The sequence below is a fragment of the Mustela nivalis genome (assembly GCF_964662115.1).
Source record: "Mustela nivalis genome assembly, chromosome: 8".
Taxonomy (NCBI): Eukaryota; Metazoa; Chordata; class Mammalia; order Carnivora; family Mustelidae; genus Mustela; species Mustela nivalis.
The window spans coordinates 49,584,941-49,611,962 of NC_139027.1; the positions used below are offsets into that span (position 1 = coordinate 49,584,941).

Genomic DNA, 27,022 nt, shown 5'->3' on the forward strand with positions numbered 1-27,022 from the left:
GTGGCTAACAACAGAAAGAACTTTACACAAATCTATACTGGAGTTGGTAAGTTTGTTTTATGTCTAAAGAAATGGGACAACAAAGTGCAATGCGGTATCTCGCACTGGTCCTAGAACAGAAAAAGGATGTTAGTGGAAACAATGACAAAATCCAAAGTCTGTAGTTCATAATATTGTATCAACATTAATGTCTGATTTTTAAGTTCACCATAACTATGTAAGATGCTTACATTAGGGGTAGATGGATAAAAGGTATACACAAACTCTCTGTTCCAACTCTGCAACTCTTCTATACATATAAAATCATTAAAGGCTTGAAAAAAATTAAAAAACTAGGGAGCGGGCCCTACTTCGTGGATTCTGTCCTAGAAGAAATCTTAGTTACATGCATCAAAACACATGTACAAAGATTTTCATAGCAACCTTGTTTTCAATAGTCAAACCTGGAAACCTATAATCCCGCCGCAGTGGGATGGATAAATAGCGTGCGGTACATCGTACGGTGGGATCTCTGTAGCAGTGAGAACTGACAGCCTTTGACAACATGGTTGAGCACCACAATGTCACAGTAATGGAAAGAAGCATGGCAGAGAACAAATACAGTAAGATTACACTTAAATAGTATTCAAAAGTAGGCTCCACTAAACTATACTGTTTAAAGACACATGCAGAGGTGGTAAAATTACTAGGCTGAAATATGAAATGGCAGACATTCAACGGCTTTTTACCTACAAACAATGGTGATTTTATATGGTCCAATCTTATTATAAAGAAAAACAAGAAAATCATTGTCACAAGTCAAGAGAGTGGTTGCCTCTGGAGGATGGAAGAGGAATGTGAATGGGACAGGGGTACAGGGGACTTCTGAGGAGGAGGAAATGGCCTATTTCTTGATCTAGGTTGTGGATACCCAGGCATTCACTTTATAAATTTTCACTGAGTTATATGTGAATGTTTTGCGTACTTTCCTATACATGTAAGTCACAATTCTTTGTATATAAAAACACTGTCATACCTCTTTTATGCAGAACGTTATGCTCAGCTTTATGGGGGATTCAAGATAGGATGATATCTAATTGTTGCCTTTTAAAAGTTTATGGTCTATCTGGGTAGATAATATCCACAAATAAGAAGATACCTAATGGCATTTCGAATCAGTGGGGAGATTCATTTTTCAATGCACAGTGTTGAGACAATGGGGGAAACATCTGATCCATACTCGAGACCTTACCCTCAAATATATTCCAAAGAGCTGGAAGATTTAAATACAAAAAAAAAAAAAAATTTAAACTATGCAAGTTCTGAAAGAAAAACAATGGGAGAGTTTAAAAAATATTCATAGAAAAGGGAAATCTGGGGCGCCTGGGTGGCTCAGTGGGTTAAAGCCTCTGCCTTCTGCTTCCTCCTCCCTCTCTGCCTGCCTGTCTACTTGTGATCTCTGTCTGTCAAATAAATAAATAAATAAATCTTTTTAAAAAAAAAAAGGGAAAAAGAAAAGGGAAATCTTCTCTAAGTGTAACACGAAATTCTAAAGCCGCCTGGCACATATATGCAAACCCCGATAAATTTAACTAAAAAAAAGTTTATAGTAATAACTACCAAAAGTCAAGCTAAAAGACAAATAACACACTGGGGACAAATATCTGGAATTCATACCAGACAAAAGGGTAATTTCCTTAAAATATCAAGAACTTCTATAGCTAAATAAGGTCAATAATTCAAGAGAAAAATTTAAAAAGGGTAAAAGGGAAATGCAAATGGCTCAAACATCTGTAAAACACAAGAAGGTACCAGGTTTACCTTCCCGAGAAGTTGCCATCAGGGTCCTGTGTTAGTGAGAGTACAGGAAAACAGGCAGTATGCAAAGTAATTTAGCAATATGTTAAAATCACAAATGCACATAAGTCCGTCTGACTCAGCAATTTCACAAAGAATTTCAAATCTTCTAAGAACTCATTTCTGGAAATTCAGATATGTGCATAATGATACTTGTATACACGAATACTCCCTACCTCATTTGTAATGGCAAAATAACAGAAACCTCAATGTCCATCACGATGCATTATGTATTCCAAAGACACTGGGGCATGTCCATATAATGAAATGTTAAGCAATATCAAAAGGAATGAGGCAGCTCCAGATTTATGGACAAAACACGACCTCCAAGATATTTTAAATGGGGAGGAAAAAAGAAAATTTCAATACTGCATGTATAACACACTACAGTCAGTGCACACATGCAATCACACATACATGAGTGTGCATATACACACATACACACATACATGAGTGTGCAGACATCACACATACACACTATGTACAAGCAAAACGGTGTTTGGGTCACCACCCACACTAAAAATAAGTGTAAGAGCAAGTTTGTGAAAATGAGTTGTGTTTCTGGGTTTAAAAACAAACAAGAAGGGGCGCCTGGGTGGCTCAGCTGGTTAAGAATCTGGCTCTTGATTCTGGCTCAGGTCACAATCTCAGAGTCGTGAGACTGAACCCCGCGTCGGATGCCACCTGGAGTGTACAGCCTACTTAAGATTCCCTCTCTCCCTCTCCCTCTGCAACCCTCCCTTTTCTCTCTCTTTTTTTTTTTTTTTAAAGATTTTATTTATTTATTTGACAGGCAGAGATCACAAGTAGGCAGAGAGGCAGGCAGAGAGACAAGGGGGAAGCAGGCTCCCTGCTGAGCAGAGAGCCTGATGCGGGGCTCGATCCCAGGACCCTGGGATCATGACCTGAGCCGAAAGCAGAGGCCTTTAACCCACTGAGCCACCCAGGCCCCCCTCCCCTTTCTCTTAAAATAAAATAAAGTAAAATAAAAAAACAAGAAAACATCTGCAGAGCCTTCAGGCCACTGTGAAGCTGGGCAGGTCCCAGCCAGGCTGAGGATGTTGATCTCACTGAACTTCCAGCCCTTTGACATTTCCCTGAAGCCCCTCAATAAAATGGTTTGATCCCGCCAAAAAGATAGCAACGGTGTGTCCAGCCAATGAATCGACCAGACGTGTCTGCCTCTTATGGCTTCTGCTCCTGGAGGCTCTTCATCCCCCACTAATGTCCTGGGTCAGGCTTTTGTCTGAATTATGGGTATGGTCTAACCGATCTCAGCCCTCCTAGGTTATCCTTCCCAATTCCATCAGTTTATACACCCCCAACAAAAAAATCGGATCACACCGCTTCTCCCTAATGACCCCATGTTAGACAAGAGAAAGAACCCAAATTCCAGAGCACAGTCCACAAGGGCCCCATGGAGCCATCTGTGCACACATCCCACCCCACGTTCGGCAGCGACCAGCACAGCTCCTGCCACCCAATTGTGCGATTCCTCCGTGTCTTCAATAGGGTTTCCTCACTGACAACAGTGCCCTCCTTTATTTCTGTCTTTGGAAAAGCTCCTCTTTTAAGGTCTAGTTTAAATGCCGCCTCTTCTCTGAAACGCCAAGGCACCTGTCAGGGTCCACTTCACCTATGGATTCCCAGAGCACCTTGCAGACAGCAGAAATATCAAGGCACGTATCACCACCCGTGTCTGTTGTTAGCATGGCATGGCAGAAAGAACGTGGATTCTGCAGAGACCTGGGGACCTGAGACCAGTTACCCTCCCGACCTGTAATCCTCATGCCTTCCTGTGCACACCGCACAGAGGGCTCCGTGCAGTCTTTGGCGCATGAGACGAACTCAAAAGGCAGCTGCTGTCCAGGCTCTGCCAAACAAATTGTGTGACTGTGGCCAAGTGACACAATCCTTATGAGCCTTAAAAGCACTTAAAATAGCGTTCCTGCATTATAGAATCGTTGATGATGAGATGAGAGTTAGTCACCTAGCCCCGTTCTCAACCTATCGGTGCCTAAATGTTTCATGAATGAATGAATGTTTTCAACTAAAGGATTAAAAATGACTTGCTCCAAATATCCACTATTCTGAACATAACACAGAGAGGATTGCAGAAGGAAGCATATGGAATGGGGGCGGGAGGGAGGGGAGACCAGAGAAGGCTGGGGAAAGGAAATAGAAGAATGTGGGTGTTGGAAGTAGTGGTCTGAAGCTCTTTATAGGCGCTAGGAGACTACATGGTATATAGAAAACAGAATGTAAGAAGATGCCAGAACTTCTGGGCTCTATTCCAGCTCTATTGTCTGGAGAAAAGTCAAAATAATGGATTGACTGCAGGATCTTCCACTGGAACTAGAACGTAATGTAGCTTTTCGTGACTACCTTCTGCCCCCCAGTCAGAAAAGCTCAAAACTTACTGGCTTAAAGGCAAAGAAAGGAGATTTTCAAGGAGAAGATGCAAACCAAATCTTGGCCACTCCAGCCGCAGGGAAAAAAGATACAGATCCAAAACCAAGCCAGCCTCCACACTGGATGGTCAGGTTTCTCGGGGAAGGCCTCGAAAATGCAAAGGCAGACACAGCTCCAAGTGCCAAGCAAAAGCAAAGTCATTCTTTCCCGTCTGTCAGTTTACAAGGCAGCCCAGGGAGCCCTTCAGAAGCACTGTTCCCTTTAACTGTATCCCTTTTCCTGACCTACATCTATAAAAACATGTAAGATAGATAGATTTAAACATAATGATAGATAGATCTCCTTCCTTGATTATAGGTTGATTATATGTCTGTATCAGGGAGAAGATATTCTGTGGAAAAAAATTAAACTTAAAACCAAGTATGTTTAGTTATAAAACTAGTATACATTTGCAAATGTAATTATTCACAGGTATATGTTTATATATCCACAAGGCTATATATTTCATTATATATATTTATATAGGCAAGAGAAAATACGTCTCATTATATATACATATACACATATACGCATTTATATACATATATACATGTATATATACATGTGTGTGTGTGTGTGTGTGTGTGTGTGTGTGTGTGTGTGTATCTTTTCTATAGCAATGGGCTTGTACTTGGTTATGGTGCCAGACAAGTGACAATACTTTGCAAGGTTGGGATAATGTTCTAAAGAATGCAGTACACATTCTCAATCAGTAAGCAATATATGCTTCTCTTTTTTTCATAGGAAAATAGGTTTATTAACCTTTTTTGGTGCTGTTTAATGCTATTCATCTTAAATTCAGTGCATGAGTTTACCCTATTTACATTTATTGTCATAATATATGTTTGCTCTTGTGTCATTTTATGCTGTGTTTTCCATGCTGTGTCCTTGTTTTTTTCTTTCCTGTATTTGTTATAGGTTTTATATTTTCTTTTACTCCCTACCCTCGACCCTAGTAATTTAAAAAAAAATCTACAGTATGTCTTTAGTAATGTTCATTGTACTTTTGCTGAGAAAGAAGTTATTTGCATCCTTACAATTTCTCCCACCTCCTCCTTCATTTCGTCTCCTGTTTTTTATGGGTATCCTTGTGAACATAGTTTTTCCTCTCTGTTATCATAGAGATATTTGATATAAAACAATTTCAAATATAAGTAAATAAATTACCCTTGTTTTAGAAAAACAACGATCACAGTTATTTAAATGCAGACTTCACATTTGAGTATATTTAGTGTCCCATCATATATATAAATTCCCAAATCCATTACTTATCTGATTCATCTCTAGAAAAATTTGAGTTCTTGTATATTTGGAAGTATTTTAATGAAATTTTTACATGTGAAAGGCAACATAAGTGGGTATAGAGTTCCCAGGCCAAACTTAATATTCCAAGAACAGCAATACACATCTCCAACAACAAAAATCTGATCCACCATAAATAAAGAACCCTTGCCAATCAATAAGAAAAAGACAGAAACACAACAGAGAAATGGGCAAATGGCTTGCATGGGCACTCTATAGAAAAGTATGAACAGGTATGAAAAGGTGCTCAACCTCATCAGTCATGAGGGAAATGCAAATTAAAGCCATGATGGGATACACCTGCCACAACGGCAGGAAGACTGCGGATACCATTTGCTGGTGAGGATGTGGAGCACGGCTGGCAGGAGTTTAAAGGGTCACAACCACTTTGGAACACAAATAGTAGCAACCTAAGCTGAACACAAACAATTTCAGTTTTGGGTATATAACCAATGGAAATATGTAAGTGTACACCTCCGTGTTCCAAAAGAGCTATAGAAAATATCCTATATCAGCATGATTCATAATAATCTTCAAATTAGAAACCATCCAAATGATCAATGGTCAAACGGATAAACTGTGGTATATTCACAAAACAGAACACTATAAAGCAACGAGAATGAAGGAACAACAGGAACCGCTACACACACATAGATGAACCTCACAAACACACAAACACAACACAAACAGAAAAAGTCAGAATGTGAAGGAATACATAAAGATTTATGATAGGATACGTATGCAATTCAGGAACAGGCAAACGGGTCAGTGTGGTTACAAGTTAGAAAAGTAGTTACATCAAGAGAGGGGTTGGCAAACCTATGTGAAGAACCAGATGGCATATCAGGCTTCACAGGACATTGCTGTCTGTGACGAGTACTCATCTTTGCTGATGTAGTGAAAAAGCAGCCACAGATAACACATAAACAAACGAGCATGGCTATGTTCCATTAAAGCTTATGGACACTGGAATTTGGACCTCATCTAATTTCCATGAGTCACGAAACCTTATTCTTCTTCTGATTTTTGGGGGGGCACTATTTAAAAACATAAAAATTGTCTTCGGCTCAGAGATGAGAGCCAGATTTGGACTGCAGGCTACAGTGTGCTTTAGTGAATCAGGTGTAGGGGACTGGGCGTGGGGCTCCTGAGGGGCTGGAAAAGCTGTGTCTTGATCTAGTTATGGTTACATAAGTACATGTCTTTTGTAAAACATACTGAGCTATACACTTAAGGTTTCTATACCTTCCTATATGTCTTTCGATTAAAACAGTGTTTTTTAAGAGCATTTTTTTAAGCTTAAAAAAAAAAAGAGTACGTGTGACTTAATTTTTCAGTTAAATTTATCTGTAGGTGATTGTTCATCCTTAAAATTCAGTAAGTTGGTCGGGATCATGATTTGTCCATTTTTAGTCATTTTCTTTCGCTTCAGAAAAGTTTTCTATCCTTTGACTCTTGCCTTTGCTCAGTTTGTTCCAGGCTCTTCCCCGGTAAATGTTGCCAGCATTCCTGACAGGGAGTCGGCACACAGGACCCCTCCTCCGGCCTTTGGGTCCCCTTATCTCCCCACTCTGGCTAGGACCCTTTCTGTTTTCTTTTCCTGTTTTGCCATGACCTCCAAGTCCCTCTTCCTCCCTGATTGGCTCTTCCTATAACTCTGATTCTGCTTTTTCCAGCTTCTGGTGCAGCTGTGTGGGCTGTGTGCAATGCCTGCTTCTGGAATTTAATCTGTACTTCATGCAGCTTCTCTGTAATTTCTTTCGAGCCCCTCGTCTTTCACTTCCTGGTTCAAAGGGAACTTTTTTGGTTCAACTTCCTTGACGGCATATATCAGTTCTTCAAATTTTTGTTTTCTCTAATGTAAACTTTCATTCTAAATGTTATATATCAGTCCCTCGACTTTCCCCACAGAATCTAAATGGATTGCATGTGGACTGTTTGTTTGCTTATTAATTAATCTTTCCACGGCAAAGTTTATTTCCAGGGTTTCTCCCCTTTGGTACTACATTTTGGACTGGACAGCCCTGTGTTGTCATGTTCTGTGTATCAATCACTGGGGAATACTTAGCAGCATCTCTGCCCTCCACCCACTAGATGCCAGTCGTACCACACTGGTTGTTACAACCAAAACTGTCCTCACACATTGCCAAAAGTCTCCTGGGGAGAAGAAGCGCAAAAGAGCCCATTGTTGAAAACCACTGGTCTACTCACCTGCCCCACGGAGGATGGGTAGAAGGTCCTGACTCCTCTCGATTTACCTGCACCCTGTTCAAATCCTTCCCTTAGAAATTAAGCTCAAGAACTGGATGGGGGAGAAGTTTCGACTATTAGTTCAAAAGCTCAGCTGTCTGAGGGGGGATGGGAGGAATTGGAGCTGGCTGTGGACTGTTACAAGTAGGAAATTTCATCTTTGGGCACTCTGTCTGCAGGGGCCAACACCTCTAAAATAAGGACAGATGTATGTTTGTATATTGGGGGTTGGGTTATGCTCTGTCCTAATGCTACGATACTGGTTTATTTCCTCATTTGGGAATGAGCGGGTCACTGTGATAAGTTAACATCAAGTTAAAATAAAGCCCCACAGATTACAGGATTTTTGTTCGGTGGTTCAGCAAATACTTCTCTGTGTACAATGGCCTTTGTATGGTGCTGCTGGCCCTCAGCTACAAAGCTGGCTCCTAGAATATGGTTTCCAGGCCCTCTAACTAACTGAACTCACCCAATACCTCACCCCCATCAGAAGCTGGAATAGGGAGAGGAAGGGGGCCTGTCTGCATTCCCCACTTTCCAGAGAGTATGCTTTCCAGAAGGGTGGTCCCCAGCCCATCTCTCCAAGCTTCAGTGTCCAAGAGTCCACTACTGTTTCTCCCCACACTGCGAGCTGTATACCCTGCATCATCCTTTGTTTTAATACAACTTCTCTTAAGCTAGTAGACAGCCTCTAGAATTCATGGTTTAAGGTTGGGGCTACTTCCAAACTTCAGTGGATGAATTTTCACTTCTTTTTGGTTGTTGTTCCTTTCACCGGGTTTCTAGAAAGGGTTCTTTGGCTATCTTGCTGTTAAGTCACCGATTCTCCTGCTAGTCCCCAGTGGGGTGTGTCTTCCTCTTCTACAGAGGGAAAGAGCAAGGGAATGGCTCAACTCTCCTTGAAGAAAAATCTGCTTTATGTCTCACTTTGAGCCGCTGGAGCAGAAAGAAGTGATTTTCCACCCCCCCTAAAATACATAGTAGGAAGCTCTGAGGCAGAGCTCAGGAGAGAAAAATCCAATTTTTGAGAAAAGTGCTGGTTATGTGGCTCTAGGTGCTTTTCTTCGCCCTGTGCACTTAATTTTATGCTCATTAAGAGAGAAAAATATGCTCTGCTCTACTTTTGCACTAGGCGAGGGAGAGAATGAAATGTATCCTTTCTGCTATCAGCAAGAGATACCAAACACAAGAAACTACTCATGACTGCCTAACAGCAAGAAGGATCCTTAATTTCTAAGTGAACCTCCCATCTTCTCTGCTCCCCCCCACCCGGTCTACACAGAGACTAAGGCACCCACACTTTCCCAGTGGGAAAGATGACGGCCACGGAAAGACATGGGAGCACAGGCCGAGGCACTTTTCCTCTTTATGACATTGATAGAGACAACTGATAACTGGTATAATTAATGCATAGGAGTCAAGATCACACTAGGGTTTTATGTACCGGTCTTCTTTTTCCAAACAATCCTATATAAAATGTTCAGTTTCCTAGTCCCATTTCAGTGGACTTCAAGCTGAACAGCTCAGGCTTATATTAACTATTTAGACTCTATTTTCATGACAGTCTATCACCAGCTGCTAGCTTGTTGCCTCCCGGCAGGCATAAAGCCACACAGTGGGTAGGTAGGTGGTTGGGCCCTACCCTGGATTAGGTGTGCTAGATGAGTTTTTTAAAAACTAAAATCACAGGTCAGCTGCCTGTGAGTCCATGGGCAGAGTGCCAGGCCTGCTGGTAGTGGACACAAATACTCTTATAACAGGGGCACACTTTGACAAAGGTTAAAGGGAAGGAGATTGTGCCTAAACTCATCTGACATCTCTGCAGAGTTTAAATAGGGAGGCAGAATAAGGTTGACCAGTTAACCAAAAAATAGGAAGCACACCTACCAGAATGCTTAGCACCAGTCTAAACGTTCTAAAAATACAACATTCAGACCCCATTCCTAAGGAACCGGGGATTCAATCGACAAGATAACGGCATGTGTGAGACAAAGAAGAACCCAGCATTGAATCCTGACGCTTCTCCAGAACTGGGCTCCCAGCCCTCCCAACCTCCCAGCTCTCTGCTGACTCTTTAGCCTTCCCCAACCCCAATGTCTTCCCACGTCTCTTCCACACCCTCCTTCACAGTCTCCTGTTTGAGACCCTCTAAATGCTAGTGTGCTCCCTTCCTGGGCCTCTTCTCGATCTACACACTCAGCCTGGTGGAATGATCATAACTGAAACATCAACTACCATCACTTTGTTCTAGAACCTCTGACGCACAGACCCACCTCGATGCATAACCTTCAGGTCCCACAGATATCTCAAAGGCTGGATGTCCAAACCTGCTTCCTTCTAAGGATTCTGAATCTAGGCAAATGGCACTACTGTCCACCCCAGTCACCCAACCTGGAGCCCCAGGAACCACCTGGCATGCTGCTTCTTCCTTTGCTCCTACAGCCGGCAGTTAATCTTTTTCCTAATCTTTCTCTTATCCATCCACTTCTCTCCTCCCTCCCACTCAATGTCATTCTCTGAGTTCAGGCACCCATTATTTCTTGCCTAAACCACGACTCAGCTTGCAAACTGGTTTCTCTGCCTTCAGTATCATCTCTGTATCCCCTGAAGCTCTCCTGTCCGGCCACTCCCAACCTTTCATCCAATACACCAGTCACACCAGAAACTACTTGCATTTCCCCATGTTTTCTCACCACCACAGCTCCGGCTTCCTGAGGTTTTTCATCTCCACAATCTTTATGTTCCTTTGCTTGGACCACTCTCCCTTCTTCGTATTAATCCATTAAACGTCTCACCTCAAACATCACCTCCTCCAGGAACTTCTTTCTGATACCCTCCCCAGAGTCAGATTCCCCATCTTTATGCTGGGATCCAAAGAGTCTATTGTCCAAAAAAATATTTAGAACACATGAAGTTCCTCTTCATCTCAAACTGAATGAGAGGCAGGAGTGGGGGGTACCTTCCCCTACAAACTATATAAAATAGACTTTCCCTGATTGTAAACAGAGGTAAGTCTCTGTGTCCGCCATTCAGATCCCATGGCATCGTTACCAGCCGTATCTGCTGGACAACAGCTCCCTCTCACCCAGACTTTCACCATGCTCTAGGCAAAAGGACTTTTTTTTTATATTGGCCTCTGGCTATTTCTTTAAGGTAGATGATCAACTGAATGAAAATATCATTCCTATGAAGGTGCCTCCTAAGATCTGTCTCCCAATCTGCTTTTCCTATGATCTAATGTCTAAAGCTGTCTGTGGGATGCTGCTCAGAGACAGGGGGACAAGACTCAAAAGTTAATCCAAACTTGTTTCCTCAACTGTAAAAGGATGAGCAGATGACCTCCAAGGATGCCTTCCCACTAAAAAGCCACCTGAACTCATTCTCTGTCCTAAGCTGGCTCATCTTGTGAACTTTCCCATCTAGGAGTAGTATTTTATCTCTTCCAAGTCATTGCTGCTCACCGTCCTGCCCCTGACAATGGTATTACAGGATGGTTAAGGGGATCACTATTGTGTGCCGCAAAGTATTAGAAATACATCAATACTCTCTTCCTCCAATAATCTAAAATAAAACTTCAACGTGTAAGTTTTCCCAAACCTGGACATACCATACTACCTTTTGGAGAAGAGCACTTCCTTTCACGTCTTCTAAATTTATTTCTTTGAAGCTTCAAGAGGTGCCTCTAATTCTAGTATTTCAAGATTTGGAGAATAAGGCCAAATGAATGTCACCCATTCCTTCAGAAACTCATAGTCTTTATATAAGGGAAAAACAGTGCTCTTTGTGTATGGGTTTTTGGTTCGTCAGTGAAGCCCATGTCAGCCAAAATCACCAATTTGGCAAAAGTCACCATATTGAATATTAAGTTTCTTTTGCTGTGCTATAAAACCTTTTTATGCCTTTATAAAGTTGGTCATTATTAATGCACGATGGCATCTCCGAATCTCACTGTCACTTCTATGGAAAATTCTTCCTCAAACTGACCTGCAATCCTCACCTCTCTACCTACCACTGTTGAGAGGATGAGTTTCTGGAACATGAGACGGTTCCCATCTGACATTAATGCCAGAGTGAGCAGCCTTTACTCCTAACCCTTGTCCTGAGCCTGAGTTCACAGAGACAAATTCTGCCATACTGACTGATGGAAGCAACTGTCCAAAAGCGGGATCTCTAGATGCTTCTGGAAAACAGGGTGGCTCTCCCTAACACGAATTCCAGCACGTCAAGAAGCGGGCTCCAAGTGAATCCCATCTTTCTTGCCCTCTTCACTCTTAATCCCACCATTTTACGTAATAGGACTCCTTTCTCAACTAAATTTCTTTTTTTTTTTTTTTTAATATTTTATTTATTTATTTATTTGACGGAGATCACAAGTAGGCAGAGAGGCAGGCAGAGAGAGGAGGAAGCGGGCTCCCCGTTGAGCAGAGAGCCCGATTCGGGGCTCGATCCCAGGACCCTGGGACCATGACCCAAGCTGAAGGCAGAGGCTTTAACCCACTGAGCCACCCAGGTACCCCTCAACTAAATTTCCATCACAGTACGGTGTGCTGGTTAAGAGTCCCACTGCCTAGATTCGAATCTTGCCTCTACCGTGTGCTAGACATGGGACCTGGGTAAACTACTGAATCTAAGTTTGCTTCCTTCCTCATTACGATGGCACTACTGACAGGACGCCCCCCATACAGGTGTTATGAGGATTAAATGAGTTAAGTGTAGAGTACTTGGCACAGTGCCTGGAAACACAGAGCAGGTGTTTCATAAATATTATTATTACTACTATTACAATTCTTCTTCTTCTCAATAGCTCCCCAGCCAGTCTTCTACTGCAAGGTCATCACCCTTCACCGATCTGTCTTCCAGGCTATTTCCAGGATACGCTTTCAAAACAATTCTTGATTATAAAATACATATTTCATTACAGAAAGCTCAGAAAACATATAAAAGTCACCCACTGACCACAGAGACAGCCACTTTTGATGTATTTCTTTCCAGGGTTTTCCTTCCTTTCCTTCCTCCCTCCTTTCCTTCCTTCCCTTTTTTAACATAGGTGGGATGATCATTTAGGTACTGCTTATGTCTACTGGCTCCCACCAAGCATGTCCCCATAAGCTAACATTTAACAACACGAGCTAGGCTCGGTTCGGGCTCTCTGCTCAGGGTTGCATACAGAGAAACACAAACTGGAACACTAAAGGATTGGCCATGGCAGGTGCTGCCCACCGACCTGCCCTTCCCCGGCGGAGGGGCAACGGTGGCCAGCATCGCTGCTGCCAGGTTTGTGGGATGCTGACCTTCTCCTGCCCAATCCTCTGCTCACTAGTTTCGAGCTGACACCCATCCTCTGTAGGGGAGCAAGGGTCCGGGAGCACCCATGCCGCTGGCCCTCCATGCCACCTGCCAGCTCCTGCTGCCACGAAGGTGGGGCTCACACGTTCCTGGGGCTGCAGCGGCTGTCCTCTCGCCTCTCCCCGGCTGGGTTCACTGCCTGTTTCAAACCCCAGTTTGGAACAAGAAAACATCACCCTCAGTAATGGCAACCAAGCCTGCGGGTTCAGAGCACTCCTACCGTCCAGCCACACCCGTGCGACCGAATGGGCACCTAGCAGACACCTGCTAAAGGGGCGACTGAGTATCTTGTGGTTTCAGTGGTTGCCTCAAGCACACGACAAAATCCTTCAGAGACAAACCATGTCTCCTAACTTTGATCCTTCACAGTAGTTAATACAGAGTTAGTCATCAATAAATGATTGATGAATAAAGTCATAGCCAACACCGGGCTTCCTTTTTAATACATGTGTTTTCACTTCTTTCTCTTGCCTTACTGCGCTCGATATACCCCGTGACGGCTAACACCCAGAGGGCTCACTTCGCGCCAGACACCGTCTAAGTGCTGTGTACATATTAGCTAATCTAATCCTCCCAACAGCCCTGGCAAGGGGATGTTATCATCATTTTCATTTTAGGCACGAGGAAGTGATGGAATTAGAATTCAAATTTTAAAAACTAGTTTGATCAAACATCATATCCAAATAACTGAGTTCAATACCTGAAATATTTGGCAAGGACCAGCTATGGCCTACGCACTATGTAAGGTCATGTGTTTCACTGCAGGGGGAGGGATTTCTAACAACAAACTAAACACAGGGCAGAGCTGGCGGATACGCACCAACGCAAAGAGAGAAGAGGGCAAAGGGAAGGGCCCGATTCCCATGATCAGAACAAGCTTCTCCGAAACGCTGAGAAATAAGGAGGCCCTCAAAGTCATCGCATTATGAAGATCCAGGAACGAACAGGGTTAGCCCTCTAAGGGAACCACAATCCCAGAACACATCTGAGAGCATCTGGCAGGACCCTGTGCGTCTGTTCACCCCCAGACAGAAACCCTGGGGCCAACATCTCCTTGTCCCTGAAGTGAGTCCTTGTCAGGAGTACAGGAGTCTGGGGGAGCTGGAGTGGGCTGGACAGCCCAGCTCCTCCTTACTGACAAGGACACAGCACCCCAACAAATCACACCATTGCCCCGATATTAATTTGACAAGCAGAGAATACAGACCTGGTTTGTACATCCTAAAATCGCAAGCATTTCGACACACTCCTCACTAGCATCGATGTGCTTTTCCGGCAACACCTGAAAACACATCTTCTAGGGAACGCACCATACACATCTCCTAGAGGAGACCTGGAGCTTCCCAGTGCATCCGTGCCTGCCTAAGACAGAAGCCCCCAGGGAGCGGTCGTCGCAGCCTTGGCCCTGATTACTTATGGGAGGGCAGGGCTCCTCAGCGCTTTTACCCGAACCACAGCCTCAGCCACAGCCTGGATGCCAACTGCATCCAAACCCACGACTCAGAGGTCCAGGCTCTCGGCCTGCTCTGGGGAACCAGCACCACCCAGGAAGAACCCCCAGGCCATCCGTACCGCACATGCCCTCCCCCACGAGAGGCCCCCTGTCTGCCCACTCTCTCCATCAGGCCCACTTTCCTCCTTGCCTGGTTCATGACACATTCTTACAGGTTTCAGAAGAGTTTCTTGGAAGCACAAAGTGACAGATAATTCTTTGCTTTACAACCCTCAGAAGCTCGCTTATACCTACGAGATCAGGTCAAACTGCTGACCTTAGCTTGCCAGGCCCCTGTCAGATTTGGTCCCTCGCTGCCGCCCAGGCCACCTCTGGTTCAGACCCACATGTACAACACCCCTCCTGCTCCTGCCGGACCCAGAGCCATCCAAATAAGCCTCTCCCTCTCACAGCCACCCAGCTCAGGCCTCAACACAAATACCATCTTGTACAGAAAGCCCTCAAGGATGCCTCTGCCTCCCTCTGTGCACAAAGCACCCACGCTTGCCTCCACTAATGTGCTACCTACCACAGTATCACCAGCCGCTTCCTTCGCGGTCTCTTCCACTAGTCTGTGCGCTCTTTTCAGTGTCCCTAGGCCCCAGTGGCAGGGGGTTGGTCAGCACACAGCAAATGTTTGCCACGAGACAGACGGAGCCTAGACACCCAAGCCCACCAGGCCTCTCCTGTCCCTGACACCCAATGGACTTACCAACACAGTCGCAGGTGGGGAACTCGGCCTGGGCTCTCTTTGCAGGTGTGTCCAGCAGACTCTTGGTGGGCGTGTCCAGGTACTTAAGAGGTGACTCCAGGAAGCCACTGAGGGTGGGTGTGAGGGGGTTCTCGGCCTTGGTGGGTGTGGCCTCCTGGCCTCCTTCCTCCGAATGGAAGCAGGTGGTTGAGAGCACAGTCACAGCCCCCGAAGACTCAATCTTGATTTGTTTGGGGGAGCGGGTAGAAAAAGGGCTCTCGGGGGCTGGGAGACATGTTGACTGGTTCTCGGCGTCCTGAATGGGCACAGATGGGGGGCCAGGAAGCCCAAAGCTATCCCCAAATTCAGCTTCAAACTGCCGGATGAGCTCTTCCAGCTTGTCATCAGCAGGGGGAAGAGGGCCGGCAGAGCCCGGCTGCAGGGTCGCCATGGGGCTAGGGGATCTCATTTCCTGAGTAGGGGGCAGCAGGCTGTCCCCAGAGGGACTAGGTGCAAATAGCGCAAGAGAAGGTTCTGGGGGCGGGGGGGCAGCAGAGCCCTGGGAAGTGGAGACAGGGGCCAGTGGCTGTGCCTGCACATCCTCAGAGGCCGGGGGCCTCAGCCCTTCCAGGACGATTTGCCGCAGTGGCGGGAATAGAGGCTGCGCTTCCCGCGGCCTGGACTTCTTGATCTGAATGGGCTTCCGGACACTGGGCTTGATCCCAGGGGCTGCCTTCTCGGTTCCCGGGGGACCTCCAGCTGGTGCCAGCGGCTTCTTCTTCTTCTCCTTGGGTGGTCTGTCCAGAGGCCGTGAGGCAGGTGAGCTTGCTGGGGCCCACCAGCCTGGAGCAGGAGGCTCGGCGGGCGGGGCGAAGGGGGCATCATGGGCCTGGTCCAGGAAGAGACTGCGCTTATGGTGAAGGTGCTGCTGCAGGGCGGTCTGGGCCTTCTGGTGGGTGTCAGGCTCTGCAGAGGGTGCCGGAGCCTCCCTCTGGAGCATGGGGGATGGGGATGGGGCTGGGGAGGAAGAGGGCGCCTCCACCTTGACCTTGGGCTTGGAGGGCAGGGCCTCGGGCCGCTTGAATACTGACTGGATGTAATCACTGGCGCTGCCCAGCAGCTGCTCCAGTTCGGCCATGGGGTCAGGACTCGGGCGGGGCAGGGGCCAAGAGCTCCTCGGAGTTGCTGGTGGGGTGTCGGTGCCCCAGGCTTCAGGAAACTCGGGTCTAGGAGTTGCTGGAGGGAAGGCGGGGCTGTCAGGAGCGAAGGGTGCATGCTCTTCAGCAGGGACCACAGGCCACGAGGGGGCCCGGAGGTAGGACTGGGGGGACCGGAAAGGGGCAGGAGGGGACAAGGCCTCAGGGAGGGGGCAGGAAGCCTGGGAGGTGGAGTGGGAAGGCTGAGGGAGGGCAGAGGAGAGCTGGGTGAGGGCCTCGATGGCGATGGCCGTCTGCAGGCTGATGTTCTTCTCCTTGGCGATGCTCAGGGCACTCTGGGACAGGGGAAGGCCCTCGGGGGGAGGTATGTGGGGGACCTCGGAGCTGAGCACCGGCCTGGGGCTTGGCGCTGGGAGGCCAGCCTCAGCAGAAGGCAGAGTCCCTGGGAGCCCGGGCCGCCCCTCCGCGCCGTCCACAACCACAGACTTGATCTTTCCCTCCAGCCACTCGAGGTAGTCCGGGCACTCCGGGCCGTCGCAGTTGCAGCTGGGCGGCTTCATGCCGTGCCGCGCGAGGGCCAGGGCCGCCTGCAGCGTGTCCAGGTCTTCGCTGCCAGCAGAGCAGCCCTCAGGCCCCGACCGGGCTCCCCTGCTGTTGTTCCCAGCCTCGCGATTCATCTCACGGTTGAAGGTTTCGTAGAGCCGGGTGCTAAGGGCCCCATAAGAGGACACCGCTTCGGCCACAGCCGAAAAGGCCACCAGATCGTGGGCATCTTCCAGGCTAGCAGTGTGAGCTGGGCCCGGGGCACCGTCCCAGTCGGGCTTCTGGTCTACTCGCCAAGGACCCCCAGCCCCTAGCAGACTGGGTCCGGCGGGTTCTCTAGCACCATTGACCGGCGCCCCTGAGGCGCTTAGCTGCCGTGAGTCCCCATGGTACACTGGCCCTGAGTCCATCTGACCTGGAACAGGTCCATCAACTGGGCTGAGCTCTGAGCCTGTCTGAAGAAAGAAAGAGAGAAAAAAAGGGAAAAAGATGAGCCATAATATTAGAAAAGCACTGTCCTGCTTCACACCACTCAGAGGCATACCTAAACCCCATGTTTCTTGCAAACTCTGCCCCTGACACAGCTTGAACCTGAACTCATCTTTGTTTTCGTGTCTCCTTGCCCAGCCAGCCGCACCAACAGAAATGGAAGGCAGATCTTTAAGAGGTCCTAATCCAGAATTCTGCTCCTTTTAGAGCTTAAGTTTGATGGTATAGACGAGGCTCCCCAGACACCAAGCATTTATTCAGGACTCACAAAAAGACCTCTAACTTCCAGGGACCAAAGTGACCCCGGGGCCATGCCGACTTCGGTGTTTGTCAGGAGAAAGCTAACCAAACACCCCAAGAAGCCACAGGCCATAAATGTGTGGGGTGTGTGTGTACAGGGAGGGGGCGAGCAGTTCTGAGGAACAAATGCAGCCTGGACCAGAGGTCAGCCAGAGCTTTTCAGTGGGAAGGAACCCACAGTTTTTTTTCTTTGCCTGTTCCTGTCTGCACTTAAGCCCTGGCCGAGCTCCGAGAGCTGGTGACAAGATGACATTTCCACTCCCAGTCCCAGGCAGGCCAGAGGGAAACACTGATCGGACACCATGTGCGGCAGCCCCCTGCCAAGCCAGTCACGCCAGTGACAAGCAAGCCGCTGGTTGGCCCGAGATCCAGGCCTCTTCCCAAGCCCACGAACCACCACTATGCACTTGATGTCCAATAAAACACACAGACGGGGGAGGGCATAAAAAAGGAGGAGCCAGGGGTCCAGCCCAGCAAGTTAAAAGCTAATACAAAGATGGGAAATTCAGTTTGCAGAATTCGTCCCTCTAGAAAGGAAAGCTCTTGCCCACAGTAGAAAGCAGGGCCAATAGATTGGGAAAGTCATCAGTGAATGCTACAACTAGCAGGTGAAAGCTTGATGGGGCTCAGGATATATACGTGGTCTCAAGACAGTTCCACAAAAACCACCGAGTTAACAACTGTAAAGAGAAATCTGGCAGACGCCACCTTAACCAAACGATCAGAGTTCTCATCATCACCACCAGTACTGCGACCAACCTACATCCTGAGAGTCTTGATGTGATACACTGAGAAGGACACAACATCACTCACACAGAACTCCAGCCAAAACACACAACCCGCCTCCCATTGTGAGGAAACATCAGATAAACCCAAACTGGAAGGCACGCTAGAAAGCACCTGAATTGTTGTCTTCAAAAATTTCAAAGACAAGAAAGACAAACATCTCCGCAAATATCTTCAGCTTACTGACGAGACAAGACAGAGAAAGGCACGCTCATGAGTTAGATCACAGACTGGGGAAAAGAGCTAGAAGGCACACCGACAGGACATCTGATGCAACTGGAATATGGACGTGGATAAGATCACACTGCATCTGTCTCAGTCTTCTTGGCTCGAATCATTTTACTCTGATTATGTAAAAGAATGTCTTTGTCCTTAAGGGACACACGCGCGTGTGCACGCGCACACACAGACACACACACATAGAAGTATTCAGGGCAAAGGAACATAGTATCTCTAACTTAATCTCAAGTGGTTCAGAAAAATGTGATATGCATATAAAAAATATACACACATAGAGAGAATGATAAAGCAAATAAAGCAAAATGTAAATAATTTTACTATGTGGGAGTCCCAGGTACTCTTCTTGCAACTTTTCTGTAAGTCGTAACATCAAGCGGATTAAACAGATGGTTATGTCGCTACTAGTCCCCAGACTGGGCAAGGCGGCCATCACACATGGGCTCCAAAGCAGAGGTGGGAAGGTGGGCTTTGGGATCAGCCCTGTGGGAGGGGAGCAGAGACCCCAGCCTGGGGTTCCCACCTCATCCTCATCACTGCCCAACTCTGGCCCTAAAGGACCCTTATGCTTTTCCAAGTTTTGCACGTGCAGGGCTCACTGCCTGGAATGCCCTTCCCAGCCTCTGTGGGACCACCTTGGCTTATCCTTGAAGCACCAGCTCAGAGGAACCTCCTCCCTGACCTGGCCAGCAGACCCCAGACTGCCCTGGTCTCCCATGGCATCCCGTCCCCTGGGCTCCCGCGGCACCCCGTACAGGCCTTAGCAGCACTTTTCACTGGCCCCTGCTATCATTCCAGCAGCTGCCTCCCCGACCCGATTTGAGCTCCTTCAAGACAAGGTCCGCATCTTAGCTGCTTCTGTGCCTGCTGCCCGCAGCTGCCACTCATACTCTCTCCTGGGGTGAAAGGGCTCCCGTGCCCCCAGGCACAAATGCCACCTTTCCCTGACCGTCTCTCCCAACCTGGAACTAGGAACGAGACCTTCCCTCTAGGAATGTGGCTGATCACCTAGTCGTCCCTTCCTTCCTTCTCAGAAACCTAAAACTACCATGACGACAAAGGCAATGAAGTCTGAAGTGGCCGAATTTTACCTGCTTGTGTGTAAAAGATAGCAGGAGCACACATAACCCTGAAGGAACTTGAGGGGGTAGCATGGACTTACAGAAACAGTGTCAGGAAGACTGATGCTGAGGGAGCTGAGGCTTCCCCAAAATGGTCAAGACAACTAAAAGGATTTAAAAAGTTATTTTTGGTTTGTGAACAAGAACGAGGAAGGGCTAGGCTGGCGCTCGGGCCTCTGACTTCCCTGGGAAAGAAAATGCTCTTTCGGCCAAAAAGAGAAGGAAGGGAAGAGTGGACAAAGAACTGAGGGAAGGGAAGTCAGGACGGGCGGGGGGATTTTTTTTTTTTTTTAAGATTTTATTTATGTATCAGAGAGAGAGAGAGGGAGAGAGAGCGAGCACAGGCAGACAGAATGGCAGGCAGAGGCAGAGGGAGAAGCAGGCTCCCTGCCGAGCAAGGAGCCCGATGTGGGACTCGATCCCAGAATGCTGGGATCATGACCTGAGCCAAAGGCAGCTGCTTAACCAACTGAGCCACCCAGGCGTCCCTGGGGGGATTTTTTAAGAAATGCTACATTCCAGCTTCTCGGCCAGAGGATTCCACTATAATACATTCCTCAACACGAGCTGGGGATCCTGAAGGAAAGACACCGTCAGGAGAAGGGGCCATCGGCAAGAAGAGAGCAAGCATCGTTCCAGACTCTGGTGCCCGGAGCAAGACCTGCCCCAGGAGGGTTCCTGAGAGGGTAACTGGGGGAACCACAAGGAGCCAGGTTCAATAAACGCCATCAACCCATCAACACCCAAGGAACCTTACTGTTTTGTGTTGTAGGGTCACTGGACCAGGAGACAGGGAGACATTGTATCTGATAGATCACAAACTCAAGGGCTATTGGCCAAATCAGCCACAGACCTGGTTTGTTTAGCCTACACAGCGTTAGATTGTTTCTCTTGTCAATATTAAAATGTCAAATTTGGCGCGCCAGGGTGGCTCGGTGGGTTAAAGCCTTGCCTTTGGCTCGGGTCATGATCCCAGGGTCCTGGGATCGAGCACCGCGTCGGGCTTTCTGCTCAGCGGGAAGCCTGCTTCCTCTTCTCTCTCTCTCTGCCTGCCTCTCTGCCTACTTGTGATCTCTGTCAAATAAATAAAATCTTAAAAATAAATAAATAAATAAATAAAATGTCAAATTTGACGTGAAACTCAGATCGTCTTGAAGGTCTGCATCTCCACCTAGCAGACAAGCCATGGCTTCTGCTCTGGTCACCCCCGGCCTCACAGTTCCATGCTGCTTTCTTGACACCAAGGCCAGCGGTCAGAGATTATTTGAATTGCCTGTATTAGTTATCACTTCAGTTGTGTTACTTGCCAAGCCTTTGCACACATTTGCGCTTGCGACTTGGGCTATAGACGTTTAAGTCTACTAAGGCCTGCTGTGATCCCCTCGAGGGCCAGCAGTAGAGAACGACAGGCCGGACAGGCTGGCTCGCCACAGGCAGAATAACCATGCTCAAACTCAAGTGGGGTAGCAACTTGGGTGGGGGGCAGAGGGAGGTCTCTAGTGGTCTGCCACGAGGCTCTGTCCTCAGCTAGTCTTTCCTCTCTCCTGATACACGCAACAGGAGGATGTGGCAGCTTCAAAGGGTCCTATAACTCAGGGTGTTCCCCCACTTCTTTAGTACAGTCTGCAGTAACAAATACATCCTGTAACGTGATCCATTACATGCTTAAACATATGACAAGGTGGCAAAATACTATTTCTTCTTACTAGATACACAAATCCCTCCCTCCATTTCTTGTAACTGCAACCTTGTAAGGCGATTTCACAGCCCACTAAAGAGTCCCAAGCCATTGCTGGACACACACGCAGGCATGACCTGATTGAAGAGGACCACAGCACGGGCAGCGATGGCCCCACTCTGCCCAGACAGTCCGTGAGGGGACACAGAGCAAGCTAGACAGTGCAAAAGTATAGAGGTACGGGTCCCTTTAGGTTCTGAAGACAAAACTCGTAAAAGTCTTTACACATCTGAAGTCTGTCAGGCACAGAATTAGACTCGTTTCGAGTGACTCTGAGGGATGGAATTAGAAAATGAGTAAATCTTTAGAGAGGTGAACGTAGGCTCAATTTAGGGAAGACTGTGAACACTCAGAGATGCTGACGCATTGGCCCGCATCCCCCTAACAAGCAGGAGGCAGCAAGTTCTTATCAATGGAGACTGAGAAGGGGACAAGGTGGGTTATCAGGTGATTAGTGGCAATGCCAGACGATGGAGGCTAGTTGAGAAAGGCCCTTTCAAATGCCCCAGCTCTAAAACTCTCCACGATGTCTCCTTCCCACTCCAAAGATCTTCCCCAATGTTTGCTTTTTGTCTGGACCTCTCAGCTGACGTCCAGCTAGCTCCAACCCCGGGGACATGTTACAAGCCCACTGAGAGGCAGCTTGTCTCAAACAGAATGTAACTCCCCTCCCCACCTGCAACAGTTTCCTATTCTGGACAGTGTTCTTACACTCGCCAATGTTCCTGACCCCAGCATCACCTGTGCTCTTCCAATGTGCCTCATCACCAGACCCCAGACAATTCTTAAACAAGAACACCTCTCTGTTCTATCTCCTCCCCCTCCATGCTTGCTCCCTAATTTGAGCCTTGCTGTGTATGCACGCTTTCTATCAATCTGCCACCGGCTCCTTTAAGCAACTCCATGTGCCCCCCTCGGCCCCAGCCCACTGATTATCTCTGTTGATGATGCCTCACCTTCCCTCAAGGCTCCCAGCACCACTTCATAACTCCTCCTCCCACTCCACCTTTGCTCACCCTCCAGAATTTGAGAATGTCATGTGTATGCACAAAGTGCTTGGGGGCATGTAGCCATTATATTTTCCAAAATGGCCATTATATCCCTCCATCCCAAATGTACTTCTCCTATGGAGAGGTGGGAATCTATATGCTCCCTCCTCGTGAATTTGGCCGGGCTTGTGGCAGCGGTGGAAATGACCCTACATGGCTTTCACAGCTGGACTGCAAAAGGCAACACAGCTTCTGCCTGATTCTCTGGGGACACACACTCTTGGGGCTCAGCCACCATGGGGTGAGGGAGCCCAGACCACATACAAAAGGCACATGTAGGTGTCTGAGTGGACATTCCCAGCAGAAGTCCCAGCCAACAGCTGCCATCACCTGCCAAACGTGTGCGGGAAGGGGCCCTTCAAGGATTCAAGCCCAGGGGTCGAGTTACCTCCAGGTTTTGAGCCTCCCCAGCCAAGGCCCTAAACGTCAGGGACCAGAGATAAGCTTCCCCTGCATGTCTGTCCTGACTTCTGAATCCAAAGTCTCCAAGAGCATAATAAAATCACTGCTTTATGCCACTAAATTTTGGGGTGGCATAAAGAACAGTCTATTCCAGGAACACCAAGACGTTAATGAGTGAAAAGAGAGACTATAAACAAACACCATAAAGCCTTGTCAGTGCTATAAAAGCTGTCTACACGGAGGGCACAGGCCAAGTGCACATGTGTATCAAGAATGATCTCACCTGGGGCCCATGGGGGGCTCAGTGGGTTAAGCCTCTGCCTTTGGCTCAGGTCATGATCTCAGGGTCCTGGGATCGAGCCCCGAATCGGGCTCTCTGCTCAGCAGTGAGCCTGCTTCTCCCCATCTCTCTCTACCTGCCTCTCTGCCTACTTATGATCTCTCTCTCTGTTAAATAAATATAATAAAATCTTTTAAAAAATTTTTTTTAAATTAAAAAAAAAAAAAAAAGAAGGATCTCACTTTGGGGTGCCCGGTGTTGGACGTAGTTTACTTAAAAAAAAAAAAAAAAAAAAAAGGACCTCACTTCAAAGTAACCTTTGATGAAGCTGGAAAGCTGGGCAGGTATTTGGGAGGGGGAGGGGTGGAGGAATTCCAGATGGAGGGAGGAGCAGATGCAAAGGCACACAATCCTGGGGTGAGGTGGGGGGCAGGGAAAGATAACTGCCGAGCAAGGAGAGGACAGGTGTGTGGCTCACAGTGTGAACAAAACAGAGCAGATGTACATTTTAGGAGGGGGGGCGCCTGGGTGGCTCAGTGGGTTAAGCCGCTGCCTTTGGCTCAGGTCATGATCTCAGGGTCCTGGGATCGAGTCCTGCATCGGGCTCTCTGCTCGGCGGGGAGCCTGCTTCCCTCTCTCTCTCTCTCTCTCTGCCTGCCTCTCCATCTACTTGTGATTTCTCTCTGTCAAATAAATAAATAAAATCTTTAAAAAAAAGGAGGGGCAATCAGGTGACCCTGTAGAATTCAGACTGCAGACTGCAAGGTTGGTGGCCTAAAGACCAGTTGGGACACTGAGGTCCCAATCAGTGATAAGGGCCTGCATGAGCAGAGAGGTGAGACTGGGCCATGCTTGCGGGAGCGGATGACTCAGTGCAGGGGCTGAGCCAGGAAACAGAATCAATCGCCTCCCGATAGAGCCCTACCTCACCAGACCTGCTGACCACGGGGTCTGAGCCAGATCCTACGGTCCCCACACACAGCCTCCGTCTGGCGGGGGATCTCTCTCTCTTCCTGTGAATCTGACCAACTGCACCGTAAGCACCCACACTGGAGCTTCCGCCACACCCTCAGGACGGAGCATACAGTACTCAGTATATGTCCCAAAGGACCTGCTGCTTCTTCCTCCCAGCACCTGGCTGGGACCTGTCCCTTCAGCCCCATACCTAGAGAGGAGGGCCTGTGAAATCCTGGGCAGAGCTGGAGGCTGCTTCCCTACCACAGGCCCACCACAGAGCACACCCAGCAGAGGTCTGCAAGGCAGCCAGCACCGGGAACACCTTCACCACGAGTGACTGGGGAATCTGACATCGGACCCGGGAATGGCCTGCCCCTAACCCGCCCGCCATGGGAAGGCCCAGCCAAAGTGGGTCCCTATTTACGGCCACCTTCCAGGTACAGAACCACACCCTGGCCTCACTGGGATGCACATACCCAACCTTACCCAGTCCATTCCCATCCCAGGCTGTGCCTTATCCAAGCTGGGGGTGCTCTCCCCTCAATGGGGGGCAACAGGGGCTTGTTCCTGGAAGACAGGCAGAGTAAATGCCCTTCTCAGATCCAAGCAGAGACTTAATGCCGCGCCCCGCTCTATTAAGAGTGGACCTGTGCATACATTACACCAATCCCAGGATTGCACCCTGAGGGGACTCCAGATCCTTCTCTGAGGGTCCACGAACCTCTCCTGGAATTGGTTCCTGCACCGTGCCCGCTCAGGACTCCAAGGGCCCACCCATCTCTTCTCCTACAACCAACTCCCTTCTTCCACTCCCAATCCCCCACAGCTGGTCCGCTGACATCTGCAGGTATCCAACAACAGCAGCCCACCCTCCCCACCTGAGGGGCTCCAGAGAAGTGTGGACTCCGCCACCAAATGCCAAACATCTCATTTTGCCTATAACACAGGGAGCGGGGCCGAAAAGACAAAGGATTTTCCAAGTCCTTCCTGGCTCTCAGAGTATCAGCACACTGAAACCAAATCAGCAATCTCCTATCAAAGGGGAACAGAAGGAAGGAGGTTAAAGACTGCTATCTTGAGAGATCAAGAGTCCCTGCCGGCCATACCATCCTAGGGCCTCTAGGGAAGGGGAAGCCCAAAGAGGCACAGGGTCCAGGGGGCTGCTCCGTGGGTGGGCAGCACTTACGCACCATGTTGGAAGAAGCGTGTCTGGGAAGGTCTTTCCAGCCAGGATGGAGAAGTCTGTAGTCCGCCTCCACCAAAGGCCAGTGGCTGGGGGGCAGGGCTGGTCTTGGGTGCATCCTCTATGGAGGAATCTCCAAGAATGAATTCTTCTGGGATTCCAAGATAGTAGTGGCTGCTCCCCATCCAGCTGGCCAACAGACCCCACCCAGCGCTTTCCCAACAGCCTGCGCCAGCAACTCCACTCCTCTGCCCTCCAGCAGCTGTTCAAGGAGCTGGACCTCCCAGCTCCGCCCTCTCCCCCAGTCCTAGAGGGCAGCAGCCAAATCCTTCCTACACCCCTCCTCCAACTGAAGGCCCCACCTCTCAGCACAGGGGCTGTGTTTACGGCACGTTCTGTCTAGAGGTGATCAATTATTCATCTCTTAAGAGGATTCTCCCCTCCTGGGATTTTACTGGGGAAAAAGAGACTTTTAGGGGAGCCCTTTCAGAGATGTGTTCATGTGCCCGCATGTGTCTGTGTGTGGGTCTGAGTGTGAGGGTGTGTATGCTGGCTAGCCCTGTCCCATGTCTACACTCTCCACACCCAAGCTCTCTGCAGACAGCAAATCCTGCAGAGTTAGGTCTAACTTTAGAGACTGTCACGTATTGGCAAAGGGTGTTCTTGCATGAGGTGGGGGGAGATAGTGGGCTCTTGTGGTTAGTAATGTACGTATCAATAAAACACTTTAAAATCTAATTTTTTTCCTACTACAAATTGGATGCAAATGTAGCAGTTCTCTCAATGCCTGGGGTGATGCTTGGGAAAAAGCTGAATTAGACCCAGTGACCTCAGGCCTAATTCCCTGAGGTCACCTTATCTGGCAGAAGCACAGGGCTCTGACCATTCATGCCTTCTAACCCAACAGTAACCAATATGGTTTCAGGGAAGAAAGAAAAAGAAGAGGAACTAGGAAAAGTCTAGTAACTTTGATGAAGCACTCTTAAGAGTATCAATCTAATCACTGCACACTCACTTGTCTCCTCCAATCATCACAGACTCCTATACAGTGGAGATGTACCTCCACAGATGAGGACCCTGAACACAGAGAGGCTAAGTTCACCTCACCAGCATCACACAGCAACCCAGTAGAGCACAGCAATTTTTCATCATGAAGTGTTCCTAATCTCACTTCAGGAAATGTAAACAAAATAAATAAGACAACAGAAGAAATTAAAAAGTTTCATGTGCCAGAGACTTCCCCTGAAGCATTAATAGCCAAGAATTACAAATAACCTAAGTGCCCCAAAGATAGGGGAATGGTTTTAAAATGTTATGTTTTAATGGTTTTAATATGTTATGTTGGTTTTTCTTCATGAAAAGAACATGGGAATAAATACAAAAAAGTACTCAGCTTGGGATGCCTGGGTGGC

At 47.9% G+C, this 27,022-nt stretch overlaps 1 protein-coding gene and 1 long non-coding RNA gene across 3 annotated transcripts in view; both read right to left on the reverse strand.

Annotated features, from left to right (window-relative positions):
* TET3 (tet methylcytosine dioxygenase 3) overlaps window positions 1-27,022 on the reverse strand; it is a 99,592-nt gene that overhangs the window by 32,534 nt on the left and 40,036 nt on the right. For both annotated transcript variants that reach the window (XM_082743955.1, XM_082743956.1), the window contains exon 3: window positions 15,390-17,523. In XM_082743955.1, coding sequence (XP_082600081.1) covers window positions 15,390-17,523 — 2,134 coding nt within the window. The remainder of the gene's footprint in view (window positions 1-15,389; window positions 17,524-27,022) is intronic.
* On the reverse strand, window positions 1,478-15,366 carry LOC309871209. Its single transcript, XR_014315082.1, has 2 exons — window positions 6,628-15,366; window positions 1,478-2,427 (listed from the first exon to the last, which is right to left on the reverse strand). It is a non-coding gene; the product is annotated as an uncharacterized lncRNA (long non-coding RNA).